The sequence below is a fragment of the Equus quagga genome, chromosome 8, assembly GCF_021613505.1.
Source record: "Equus quagga isolate Etosha38 chromosome 8, UCLA_HA_Equagga_1.0, whole genome shotgun sequence".
NCBI lineage: Eukaryota > Metazoa > Chordata > Mammalia > Perissodactyla > Equidae > Equus > Equus quagga.
Window position 1 is genome coordinate 29,267,358 of NC_060274.1, and position 14,028 is coordinate 29,281,385.

The 14,028-nt window shown below is 42.7% G+C and overlaps 1 protein-coding gene across 9 annotated transcripts in view; it reads left to right on the forward strand.

The window, feature by feature from the left end:
* GSAP (gamma-secretase activating protein) overlaps positions 1 to 14,028 on the forward strand; it is a 79,951-nt gene that overhangs the window by 40,031 nt on the left and 25,892 nt on the right. For 7 of the 9 annotated variants that reach the window (XR_006889789.1, XR_006889787.1, XR_006889790.1 and 4 more), the window contains 5 exons: positions 3,392 to 3,484; positions 3,603 to 3,820; positions 5,436 to 5,505; positions 6,062 to 6,144; positions 8,877 to 8,930. Coding sequence is in view for 5 of the 9 variants with exons in the window: in XM_046669855.1 (XP_046525811.1) it covers positions 3,392 to 3,484; positions 3,603 to 3,820; positions 5,436 to 5,505; positions 6,062 to 6,144; positions 8,877 to 8,930 (518 nt within the window). In the remaining 4 variants the exon portion in view is untranslated. The remainder of the gene's footprint in view (positions 1 to 3,391; positions 3,485 to 3,602; positions 3,821 to 5,435; positions 5,506 to 6,061; positions 6,145 to 8,876; positions 8,931 to 14,028) is intronic. The other 2 variants (XM_046669852.1, XM_046669853.1) reach the window with 2 other exon arrangements.

Sequence of the window (14,028 nt, forward strand, 5' to 3'; positions counted from 1 at the left end):
CCTATCATCTCACGCCTCTTTGGGACTTGGATTGTGATAGCAATCACTGACCTTTTTGAAGCCTGATAGGAGAAGGTATTTTTTTTTTGGAAACAACCCCCCCCCGCAACTCCATCAGCCTCCTCGGTTGTGGGGGGGGGGGTGCCTCTCCCTTTTTAGAGAATCTACACTGTGAGCTTTCTTATGTTTTTAGTTTAGCAACCCTAAAAGCCGTTTGTTAGTATAAAAAGGATGACAGTGAAAAGATGTTCCCCCAAAACCTATGAGAAATAGACATCATGTAGTCCCTTGATTCTAGAGAGGACAAGGCGTTTGGGAAATTGTCCATCCCTGTTGCTAATTGCTAAAAGCTTCCGAGTCCCATAAATGATTTATGGATCAGTCTGAACTTGTTGCTTTTCATCAAGTAAATATGGTAAAGGGCACTTGAGTGTTATTAAGGGAGTCTATGTGGAAGCGTATTAAAGGAGTCTAGAAGGAAGAAAATAAAGAAGGGGTTTACTGTGCCTCTCTAAGCTGCTTGTCCACGCTCACTGGGATGTGAGGCACAAACAGGTTAGCCCAAGACTGAAGAACAGAATGCTTCCTGCCTACGTATGGGACATGGCACCATATTTAAGAAAGAAAAGCTACTCTGGTGACAAAGGTCCAGGAAGGTGTGATGTGAGGGAACTGGGCAAAGTGAGAACGAAAATGGTGAGAAAGTCCATAAAAAGGTTTTTATTTTGGCTGATACTATTGACAACGTGAGATCTCTTATGCTAAGAGGGCCGGCATGTGGCACGCTTTACCGTGAGCTCTGAACTGGCGGGAAATGGCCTTGGAGGGGCCTGGCTCTACAGCTCCCTGTGATGAGAAAGAGAAATATAAGTCTTCCTGGGTCTGGGACTCGATTCTTATCAGCAGGGCTGTATTGGCATCCTGTCTCAAGAGTGATGTGGGAAACTTTCCCCTAAAAAAACAGCATTTTGTGAGGTCAAAGGTATCCATCCTTTTCTTACCCCTGGGAATGACTCCTAAAAAGGGCAGGCACGATTTAATCTATGGTCTTCCGAGTGTAGAGAGGGCAGAAATACTAGAGTTGTGTAAAAATAGGCTATCTTACATGAGTCATCTTTCCTTCTTAAACACACTTTATTTTACAGGCACAGAATTGTACCCAAGATTAAAAGTATTCAGGAAGTAATTTTTATGACAACAATATTGCTTTTCTGAATGATGTATTTTTTGCTATTAATTGTGTGCATTGTCCCTGAATTGTCACCCTATTAAAAGGAGCTTATATTGATTCAAAGATTAAAGAATAGAATTTTTTGAAATTTTTCATGAACTCCAATCACCTCTATATAAGAAAGTTATGTTTCTAAATAAAAAGCTATCGTTTTTTTAAAATGAATACTGTATGCTAACTGTTTTACTGAAGTTACCTTGGTCCTTACAACAATTCTGCTTAGTAATGTTATCCCTGTTTTACAGATAATGAAACTGAGTCTCAGAAAGACTGATATGTGTGTCCAGGCTTCCTTTAGTGTCTCTTATCGGGGCACTGTACTAGTTTCTTATTGCTGCTGTAACATGTCACTACAGATTTAGGGCTTAAAACAACACAAACATTCTCCTCTGGAGGTCAGAATTCTGAAATGAGTCTGGAGGGGCTAAAATCAAGGTGTGGGCAGAAATGGTTCTTTCTGGAGATTCCAAGGAAGAATGCATTCTTTGCTCCCTCCAGCATTGAGAGGCCAGCACTTCTTGGCTTGTGACCACATCACCCCGATCTCTTTCTTCATCCTACTGTCTTCTAGTCTGTTGTCAGAGCTCCCTCTTATAAAAACATCTGTGATTACATTATCCACCTGGGGAGTCCAGGATACTCTCCCCATCTCAAGATTCTTAACCACATCTGCAAGGTCCCTTTTATCACTTCAGGTCATGTATTCACAAGCTTTGGAAATTAGTCCGTCATTCAGCCCACCACAGGTACTGTTGACGTTTTTTGTGAGACAACAATTCTTTGTGTGAGAGTGTCCTGCACATTGGGAGGTTTAACATCCCCGGAGCCCACTCACTAAATAAGAATCCCTTTTCCACCACAAAGATTGGGACAACCCGGAACACCCTCATATGTTTCCAAATGCCCCCTCTCCCAGGAGCACAGTACCAGCCTAATTAACTGGGTAAATGGTAGGGCTAGGAGTTAACCGAAGTCATTTGACGCCCAAACCCTTTCCATTGTGCTCTTCTATATCACTATTGTTGTTTTTCTACTTAAATGTTGCCATAATAATATTATTGCAACCATTTGTGCTAAGCACTTTAACATCATTTAATCCACAGTGACTGCAAGGACACTTGTAAGTCAACTAGTCAGAGTTTTACATCCTCTTTCCTTTCCACAGAATGCCTTCTATACAAGTGATTAGCATGTCTTTCTTTGCTTCATAGAGCAAAAGAGTCCAGCTGGCTCGCTTCTAATCTAAATGTTTCATCTACACGAAATTCATTACTATCATGTGAATTTCTGTTTTTCTAAGATCCCAGAAAAATTATTGGTAAGGGCTACTTCCACCCTCCCATTCTCCAGAAACCTATTCTTACACCTTGGCTCAATCTGTGTACAAATGTTCTTGGTACAAAAATATCTTGTGCAGAGACCGTGAAGGTGTGAATCCTAGGCAGCTAGCTCTGCAAGGAAATAAATGAGTACTCCACGAAGTGTCAGAGTGCCTACAGAGGTCGTTTGCATGAATATCAGCTTAAAGGTTCTCTAAACAGAATGCTGATGATGATTGTGATGATGATGATGGTGATGATGATGATTGTGATGATGGTGATGACAATGATAATGGTGACGATGATGGTGATGATGATGGTGATGATGATAGTGATGACGATGATTGTGATGATAATAGTGGTGATGATGATGATAGTGATGACAATGACTATGATGATGATGGTGAGTGGGGAAACACGGGAAACTAAATTTTAGACCTTCCCCAAACTGAAAAACTATGAAGGAAGTTCCCATTATGAGCTATTCCCAGCCTTCCAGATTAAGGAATAATTCATGTTGCTTAACATTTTTTATTCTAATTTGCTCTCAGAGATCGTTTAGATTCATATAAAGCCACAGTTTACTTAAAAACAAAACTACAGATTAAATTAAGATAACCAGGGCTAAATGTCCAAAGGAAATTAGCCACAGATAGGAATAAATGAGATCTGGCTGTAAGATGAACTGTGCTGGCATCAGCCAGCTTGTGATTACATTGGTCAGAACTTCTGTGTTTTAAAACATTTAGAGGAGAATAGGGATACTGGGAAGTTCTGGGCTTTGTCTGCACGTGTACAGCTCTGACCGCATGTGGACAACTTAAATCTTTCTCTTCTACAGACTATTTCGTAGCTGTTTACTTACCTGGTCATTTCTTTCATCTACTTAACATTCAGCACCCAGACCTGGTCTGCCACAGTTTGTTTCTGACAGGTATGGTTGTAGTTTTTCCCTCATGAACGTGGTCCATTTGGGTTTGTTTCGGCTTTAATATTTACGTTTGGGTGAGAAGGGGTTCCTTTATTTACTGATCTACTTTTTTTTTTGCCAGGAAACAATGAAGTGGTTGATATGCTACCTCATGGTCCTTTACAGTCGCTGTCAGGGTCCCTGGTTCTGGATTGGTGTTCTGGAAGGCTCTATAGGGCAGACCTCAACCGGTCGTATTTATTAGAGTTCCTGTGGGACGCCTGGCTGGACTGGGAGAAGATGGCTGTGCTGCATTGTGTGCTCTCGTGTCGCCAAGACACACGGTTCCTGGAAACCAAGGTGGGCACGTGGCTTAAGTTTAAAAATTGGCAAATAGACAACACCAAATCTATATATTTAGTGGTTGAAATGAACAGGAGTTGTTTTTATTTGGTAACAATTAATTGAGGTCTGTTGAACGTATTTTTCTCTTGTGCTCCTTTTTTATGGCTCCCCACCAGACCTCAGACGGTGAGGGTGTGTCTGTTCTTCTGACTCCTCTCTTTTCCATGTTAGAATAAGTGTTAGCGGGGTCAGTAACATTCTAAGGAAGTGCTCCGTAGCAAATAGTGAGTTTCTCGATTGTCTACCTTTTCTCCTGGCCTGTATTTGGTGTCTGTCATCCAAAGGACTAAAATCTGGGGGCATATATTTATTACATTTTAAATAAAGATAGCTTACATTTACATCTATATTGCACATTGTAGTTTATGAAGCACTTTCACACATTTTGTCATTTAATTTTACGGCTATTCTGTGAAGTCGGAGAAACCTCCCTATTAGACTTGATTGGGACCAATTGGTCATTGGTTAATTGAAAAAAAGACATCTTAAACATTTTCTTTTAACCTAAGACATGTAAATGTACATTTATTCATGCATCTTTTGTTGTAGGTTAAGGCTCTTTATTTGTATATTAGCTAATTGGAGTTCAAAATCATTTTTCTTATATAAAACCACTGGTAATGTGTTGTCTCTGACTTCCTGGTACTTTCTTTTTCTTTTTCTTTTTTTTTCCCTGAGGAGATCAGTAATTTAAAGACCCTTTCAAAGCAATCTGTGTATATTGGGTAATTTTTCTCAGTCTTTTCTAGTTGTCTCACCTACATCTAGTTTTTTAGTGTTTTAGAGACACGCCTTTGAGTCTTTCCAAAGCATTCTAGCTTTTATCGACGCAACGCTTTTTTTACATCCATATTCCACTTGTTTATAGTAATTTTTATTAAATTACCTAACTGTGAAAATAAGTACAGCTTGCATGAATAGGTTTGGAAATAAAAACAACTTATTAGTAGGGGCAGAAATGTGAGCGTGCTGTGTGGCTAGGCCAGTATTCGAGTATCCATCAGTTCTAAGGGGGTGTGGATGGGGGGGGGGGGGGGGGGGGCTTCATTCCTCCAGCAGGTGAGGATAGTTATGGAGATAGATTGAGAGGGTTGTTGACGTAACAGGGATTATCCACCCCTTGGGAGGACAGTACAGCGATGCTCACAAAGGTTGAATGGTAAGACAATGTTCGCCCTAATGACTGAGCTGGAATTCATACCCAGGTCTGCTGCCTCCAAGCTTGCTTTGGTTTGTTTCCTCCTGTATCCCACAGCTCTTCAGGCTGGTGCTCTGCTGTTACATGGCTTCCTCTAGCAAAAACAAACATTGGGTTGAGGAAGGCTTATTTGGATCCCAGGCAAGGACATTTATTAAAAAGACGTATGAAAGGGACCTCATTTACAATGCTGTTTTATCCACACAGTCTTGTGTCATGTATCTTGAAGACAGTGTAGAAGTGAGTATATTCTTAAGCAATTCCAAAATAGATATAGAATGAAAAAGATGCATGTAGATATTGTACTTCTTTGTTGGTGACGGAAGGGCGCAGATTTAAATACCAACAAAATTGTCTTCTTGCTTTTTTAAGATTATTCAGTGGATTTCTGAGAACATCTCCGCCTGCCATTCATTTGACCTCATTCAGGAATTTATAATTGGTAGGTGTTGCCGATGTTCCATGTTAAGTTGAATCCTTGACCTTTTTGCTTAAGGGAAAGCAGTAAATTGATAATTCCTCAATCTGTCAAGATGCTGGTTAGGAGTGGTTTTTTTTTTTTTTTTTTTAACTCTATTGCAGTCAGCAGCTAATTAAATTTCATTCTCTTGTGGTTTTGTGAGAAACTGTGGCTGTTCAGAGACCTATGAGAAAAAAAGATACAATCTTGATTCTGTAACCTTGTTAGTGGTTTTTTTTTCAGTAAGATATAACTTCGTTCAGTTTTGTGTTGGCTGTTTGTCTGTGAAGTGGTATAATGTCATTTCAATAGATACAAGTGCCGAATAACTATTTTTGAAATTATTCTCATTGTAAAAAGCAGAACCTGAACATTTTAATCAGTAGATAGAGCCATAAAGGTTAGCCTTTTGAGGATGAAGGATAAGGCAATGAAAACCTTTGTTGGTTTGCTTCTTTTGGTAAATTATAATGTCTACTGCTTTATTCTTCTTATTAAGCCATGTCTTTTTTTTTTTTTCTTTCAAAAATCTACTCAGCTTCTTCATATTGGAGCATATATCCAGAGACAGGTAACATGGATAAACTTTTGCCGTATTCCTCAGTGCTCACTTGGAATACAGTAAGTTAACATTTTGTGTTCCTTATGTAATTAAAATTGACTCACAGTTGTGGGTCAGCTGTAGGACATTCCTGTCGCAGCGACCAAGGTTGTGATTTCATTTCTGTTTTGACTGATAAGGAACTGAGCTGGAGTTTTCTGGCAGAAAAATAATAGTGTATCCTTGCTGTTGGCCAAAGGTATTTATATAAAACAGTAGAACTGAAGGAGAAGCTCAGGGTATATGTTACTCTTCCTACCGCCAAGCAGAACTAAGCCTCTATCATCTTCAAGTGGTATTTTTATTTTTTTAGCAACTAGAGTAGATTAAAATATTTCTTAGGTTATTGTAAGTGAGGAATGGCTGGACCACTGCTGTTACTCTGAGCTGTTCTATTTACTTAGTAGATTAGCACCTTTATGACTCTTTTTCCCAGCTTTATAAAGAAAATCTGTAATAACTCTAGAACGTCAAGACCAAAGTCAGTAATCTTAAGCAAACTCACTCCATTTAACCTTTTCTTCCTGTTGGTCCAGACTCCCTCCTTTTTAACTTGGAAGAGCTGAACTAGAACACTGTGCATTTCCTCTTGAACCTGGCGCGGTAAACTGAGCCGTGTTAGATGAGAAAGTGGAAACTGTGTACAGGCTGCCCCTGGAAAAGGTTCTGCCTCTTTGTTCATATTTAGATGTTAGAACTACATGCCTAGCCCTGAGGCAGAAACTTGTATCAAAAAGGCATTTAGAAAAATAGATTAAATTCTGGTAATGCAGACATAGGGAAATCTGTCCTGGGTTGAATTGTGACACTTCCCATTTTGTATTTATACTATCTAGATACGGTCCTTGAAAAAGTCATATCAGGTGCGTTTGGTTAATTTCTAGATTTTTGGTATGCCTGATGGAAGCGTTTTCCTCAAGACCCCTTCTCATCTTTTACTGTTAGAGTTACTAAGCTTGCATGCCTCTCTGCAGAATTATCAGAGAAAGACCTGAGCTCATTCCTTCTCCAGGCCCTCACTTTTTTCTGTAAGAACCCTTGGGAATAGACACGCCGCCTCTGTGGTCAGGTGGCAGGAAGTTTGCAGGTTCAACCACCTGAGTCAGGAAATGACTCAGCCTGCTCCCTCAGCACCCGGGGCTCTCGGTGTCCCCCCCCTCCCCCGCCCCCCTCCTCGACCCCGCTCCGTGTGCTGTGCCCGGAGGTGGAAGCAGGACGTCTAGTTCCCAGGGTCGTGTGGAAAGGTGGGGTGTCATGTGAGTGTATCCTCCTGACAGGCCCCTCTTTACGGGTGCATTTCTCATGACTCTGGGCAGGCGAGCTGTTGAGGCCACACAGAGAGACATCAGGAAGTCCTACACGGCGTACAATGACAGAAACCCAGAGCCATGACCATCCTGGCCTGAGTGATCTCGGGGACTGCCGCGTGGCTTTCAAGTTCTTGCGGTTGGCGTAGGTTACCTGAAACGTCTCGTCTGATCCTGAACTTCTGGGAGTCTGTGCTTATCTTTAGCCATGACGGAAGTCCTTTACTTTTCCTTTCTCTACTCTGCAAATGCTCTCAATACTACACCTCTAATAAACACTTGCCACAATAGAAAACATGAGTTTCATACTTCTGTACGGAGGCAGGTTAGTTCTGTAAATAACTGAACTGGATTTCTTAAGATACTAGAAAATACAGTGCTCTTACACCTTGATAATCCTGAATTATGCTAGCATACAATTAGCCGGTTTTACCTTTCTTAAGAGGCTCTTCATCGCCTAAAGCTGTGGTGAGATTTTCCTGCTGCTTTGAAGTGTTTCTGTTTCTGAGCGTGGTGATAAGTGACACACACAGTAGCTTCTGATCACAGGCTTTTTACTGTCATGGGAGAGCTCAGTTGCTTGAATGTTCTAGGAATTTATTTCTCCATTGCTGCAATGCCCCTTTTCACAGAAATATTGTGTATCAGTAAAATCCAGCTTATTTAAGTTCTAAACAAATAGCAGTTGTTATTTCTACGTGACGACTTCTAAACTACTTTCTCATATATAACTTGCTTTTTTAAGAAAGCGAATGATGAGTTGGGAGGCTAATATACATAACTAACGTAGACACACACTTTAAAAATAACAGTGAATGAAAGGTAATTTTTAAGTTTATGCTTTTATTTAAATTTCTGTTTTAATGCTCACTAGTTGGCACACTCTTCTAATTTGGACTTCCTGATAGGAATTGCACGTTTGCCATGGTGATCGTGCTGCCTCCCCTCTTTACGGGGATCTGTTCTCTCTGAAACTATGGCGGAGGATGAGGTACAGAGAAGTTTTCCACGAGAGTCATGCAAGAATCTCATCAATCTTGGTTCCTTCTAGGGAGGCAGGGCCAACTATGATATGTTTAAGGGAAGGGGAAGAAGGAAGGAGTACAAAAAATGGAACATATCCCCCTTATTAATACCCTTGATCCTGCAAGTGGAAATGTGTAAACGATACTCTGTTTGTTCTGTGTTGCTGCATAATCGCCCCTCCTTTCCTTTAGAGACACTGTCAACTATTGTAATCGTAACTTCAAAGAGTATTTCCCTTCCCGAGGTAAGAGATAGGCTGTGTTCACTGTTATTTGTAAACCCCAAGGTTTATTTAAAGTAGAGGTTAGCAGACTGGAAGCTGCCCTCAGCTTCTGTGGGCGCAGAAGACACTTCCTAAAGGCTTGAGCCTGTGGTAGTTGATAAGTTGAGCAGTTGTGTGTATGTTTTTCCCACCATAGGAAATTCCTGGAATAACCCTTGTGACGGAAGAGATCGCACTGCCTCTGATGAGGGTGAGTCCCTTACAGTGAGAGACAAAGGCACAGACACGCGTGGCTTCCTTGCTGGCCTCCGCGCTCGCCTGGAGTCAAACCTCGGCTGCCCCGAATACTGTGGTCGTTCCAAAGGGATTGTAAACTGTCAGGGTGAATGGGGGTAAGGGGTGTGGTCGGTTCTCCAGAAAATCCTTCTTAAGTGGCTGAGTAGACAACACAGATGATATTACGGCCATTCTTAGGAATGCTCTTTGAAGAGGAGAGTTTTCTGAAGATGGAGAATTACAGGACTCGACGTAAACCTTATAGAACTAGTACTTTCTGCTGCTCCTCAAACCAGTCCATACTGGAAGAGTTCTTGTAAGGTGTCTGCAGAGGCCCGGGAAGCTGTTTTTCGCTTCATTAGAGCTGTCACCCGCTCAAAGCACACCCATGCACACGCACACATGGAATCTTGAAACTGGGATGGACCCGGGCTGGGATTGTCTGATTTCCTTGAGGTTCTGAGAGCAGCTTTTCTGTCTCTAGGGGGGTGACCCGCAGGTGCTCTGTGTGGTGGCAGGCGAGCCCGCACCCCTCCCTCTTGTCTGCTGAGCGGGCTCTGAGCATCTTCCCTCAGCTTCCCAGAGACCCTGAGGACAATGGGGAGGGGGAGGGGGGAGCGAGAGGAAGAGAGTGTCTGCAGTTGCACACGGGAGTGTTTTAGCACATTCCCTTGAAGCCCTTTGCTGTTGGTGGCCTTGCTGCCCGGTGACCAAGGACTGGTGTGCGCTGGGAAATGTCAGCTCCTGGCAGCAGCGGCTCGGTGTGCTGTGGCTTTTATTTACATCTGCTTCTTTGGATCCAAGAGGGGCAGGCCAGGCCTGGGCAGAGGGGGACAGCCGTGGGCGTTTGAGGTCACGGTCAAGCACAGGGATGGGGTTGAGAGAGGCCGATGGGAGCAGGGTTATTGGTTCTGGGTTTGGTCGTCAGGAGGGTGCTTTGAGGAGGCAGCACAGCGATGTTCCTAGGCAGCAGCGTGAGGCCACTGTGAACCTGTACAGAGGTGGGAAGATGAAGGGAAAAGAAAGCTTTCATCAACGGTTTCAAAGGTTCTTATTAAGAGCCTCCATGCTTTCATGTTAGTGTTTCCGCTTCTACCACTCATCCTGCCAAACCCACAGTGTGTTTCAGGGACCAACAACAAACTGGTGAAGAAAACTTTAAAGAGAAAGCAGTGTCACCCACAATTCTACAGTTCCTGTCCACATCACTGTCTGTTCCCCCATTTCCTCTCAGTGTTTGTCGTAGGTGTATGCATTTGCCTAGCAGTAACGGCCATGTAGAGGTGTTAATAAAGATTACAATTATAATGTATCATAACCATTTTTCACCATTGCTACATACACTTCAGACTTATGGTTTCTGATGCGGGCTCAGTGAGTCAAGGAATCGAAAGAAAGATTCCTTGGACTCTCAAGTTCTGGCAGTAGTGCTCTTTTATTCAGAGGATAGCATGGAATAGCAAGGGGAAAGGACCCATGGGCAGTGAAGGGCTGCAGGCATGGGACAGGACCCATGGGCAGTGAAGAGCTGCAATGTGTTGAGGGTTAGAGCTAAATTTATCAGGCATAGGTATGTGAGTTATTTCTTTACAAGACAAAGGAAAGATCATGAAAAAAAATCATTAAAATGGTATCAGTGCAGGTGGGGTCTGGTTATATATAGGGTGATCCTATAACTTCAGATAAGAATCAGATGGGATTAAGTCAGGACACCCTATGTCCCCCACCGCCCTCCCCCGGCTCCCCCCAGGATGATATAGGTCAGTACGGAGGGCAGGACGCCTTGGGCTTCTTCCTGGGGCAGCCTTGATCCTCATCAGTTTCTAATGACCCCATAGGATTCTACTGAGTTGCTGTAACTTAATTTACTTAATCATTCTTCTGTCTGGGGACATTTGGTTTGTCCCCAGCTCTCATTTAAAAAAAAAATTGCTATTACAAATAATGTTGCAGCAAATATTTTTATACAGACAGCTTTCTCTGGGTTTGTTCCCCTAAGGTTGAGTGCCCAGGAGTGTTACTGGGTGAAAGGCTATGACAGTATTTATAGCCTTTGATTCTTATTGCCAAATTGATATTCAGAAAAAGTTGTGATAAGGGATGTTTCAAAGGATTTATGAGTTTATCAGTTTTGCTGTAACCTTATCAACATCATGCATTTTCATTTAAAAAATTAAGTGTAAAAGAGTGAAGGTAAGGTCCCCTTGAACTTGTTACCCTTGACTTATTCTAGGAATCCAGTTTGCCTTTGCTGAGGAACAAAGTAGCCTATTTTTGCACAGTCTGGTTTGGTTTTTTTTTCTATTTGTGTGGAAGTGCGTGTAAAGCGCTGTTTTTTTATGTTGTGTGTGTTTTTTCCTCCTCTGACATTCACTCTGCCTTCTCTCCCCTTTTTTCTCCTCTCCCCTCATTCTTTTCAGCATTCTGCCCTGCAGACAGTGCTTTGCCAGTTAACCATCCCCAAACACACTTGGGAGCTCTCTGGTGACCCCACCCATACCCGTATGCCACTAGGGAGGGTTGCCTCGGGCAGATGTGAGCCGCAGATCTCGTCTTGGGCCTCTCCACAAGACACGACTCTCAGGGACGGCAGGGGCACGCTGCTGGGCTCAGGAGAAGGTGGTGCTGGATGTGGGTTGCCCCACACCCCTCACCCCAGTCCCTCAGCTGGGAGACTATAATCAGTACCTTCCGTTCACAGGACACCTGGCCCTGATAACCTCTCCTTTGTTTCCCCACCTCTGCTTGCATGACACCCCTCCCTGTGAGCTGCTGCCTTTGACCTACTCTTCTTCCCCAAGTCCCCGCTTAATTATATTGTGATGGACCTGGTTGCAGTGGCACATGCCACCCTCTGCGCCTCCCTCTCCAGCCCCACTTATGTGAGGGTTCTTGTCCTGCCTACCTGAGAGGAGCTGGTGCTGAGCACCTGTGCCCTGAATCACGAGTTACCTTTTGCGTGCTCTTGCTGCCAGACTTGGCCCGAGGTCCAAGGGAGCCCTGTTATTCTGACCACACTTGCTTCCACTCTCCTTGGCAGAGGAGTGCCGATAAGGAGCTGAAATAGAAGTAGATATGCTCTTTCCTCCGGCGCTCTCTGCCGAGAATTGTGGCATGAGGTGGAGCACTTGACAAATGTTTAATATGTGAACATGTTAGGATGTATAAACCAGTTAAAGTAGAAGATTGTCACCTGAAAGACAAAAGGCTTCCTCACTTTATAAAATGGTTTCCAGAAGAATTTTTAAAACTTAGACAAGTATATGGAAACAAGGTCCCTGCCTTAAAAGGAATGTCATCAAGAATGACCTTCCTAAGAATGTTTTTATCCCTTCTTAAAATAATGGTTTTCTCCAGGAAAGGGGCAACTTTTTAAAAGGTTCAAAATTACCCTTGATTTTATAGTTAGAAGAGAAACTGTTAAAACTGTCCACCCACAGGAAACATGTAAGGATTAAAAAAAATAGAAACAATAACTTACTTGAATATAAAGATAAAAGTTGAATGAACATGCCACAAATGGTGAAATGGAGTTTTTTTTATCCAAGTATTTTTTAAGCTAGATATCTTCAGTTTCATTTTATAAAATAAGGAAGCCTTTTATTTAGTTGTTTAAGTATGCTTCTTCACTTAAGAAAGTGTTTAAAACACACTGTTTTAATTGGGCAGAGCATGAGTATAATTAATTGCTTAGTGAAACATGGCAGACACCTTTTTCCTTGACCCCCCCATGCAGACAAACACCATCACTTAAATAAAAGGTTAACGACGCAGAGTATCAACACAATCACAGTGTAATAGCTTACAATTTTTAAAAATTAGAGTTGTTGCCTTGACAACAATGTAGCATTACCAGAAATGTCAGTGGGTTATGTGGGAAATATTAATTGATTTTCCAAAGTTCAGTTTGTATAATGATATGTTGATTTAACTAGACTTGTATATTCGGTCTTCATCCATGGTTCCTGGTACAGGGCTCCTAAAATCCAGGTAATTTCCTAAGTGATAAGAGCTATAGGGACATCTTTTGTTCTAATATTTCGTGTTTGTTCCCAGTTCCTGAAATAGCTCCAGAGTACAAAGGTGAAAAGAATGTCTTTTGTTATTTATAAAACGCCTCTTTCAACCACACCAGAGTTTATGTTAATGAGGTGACTTCTGGAAAGCACCTCAGGACGGGGGGCTGGTTGCCAGGAGAACCAACCTCGTGATTGGAGGGCTGGAACTTTCTGCCCCCTCCCCTGCCAGGGGGCAGTGGCTGGCGATTGAGTTCAGTCACCAATGGCCAATGATTTGATCAATCCTGCCTCTGTGATGGAGGCTCCTTAGAGAACCCTAACTGAAGGGGTTTGGAGAGCTTCTGGGCTGGATGATCCCGTGGAGGTTCAGGGAGGGCAGTGGCCCTGGAGAGGGCGCGGAATCTCGAGCCCCTTCCCCCGTGTTCTGCCCTATGCATCTCTTCCCTCTGGTTGTTCCCGAGTTGCATCCTTTTATGGTAATCCAGTATACAGTAAGTAAACTGTTTTCCAGATTTCTATGAGCCACTCTAGCAAATTATTAAGCTCAAGGAGGGGATCCTGGGGACCTCCGATTTATAGGCGGTCAGTCAGAAGCACAGGTGACAACCCCGACTTGTGATTGGCATTTGACAATGAGGGCAGTCTTGTTGAACTGAGCCTTTAACCTGTGGGATCTGACACTCTCTCCAGGACTGAGTTGAATTGTAGGACACCCAGCTGGTGTTGGAGATTTGACGGATATGGGGGAAAAAAACCGTACACATTTGGTGACCAGAAGTAGAGTATTCTGTGAGTAAACTCACAAGATAACAAGAGTTTTTCCAATATAACGTATTTTCTGGGACAGTGAGTTTTGGCAAGTTCAGTTAGTATTGTAAAACAAAATCTTATGATGCTACAGAGAAAGATGAGTTAGACACAGAGCAGTAGGCTGGGTGAATTCATTCCTGTCGCATCTGTAGGGATGCGGTGTCTTCAGTTTACCGCCCAGATGGTGGATGTGAGGAGGCGACCCAGGAGCATGGATGCTTGCTTTTGTTTCTCTCCTACCAG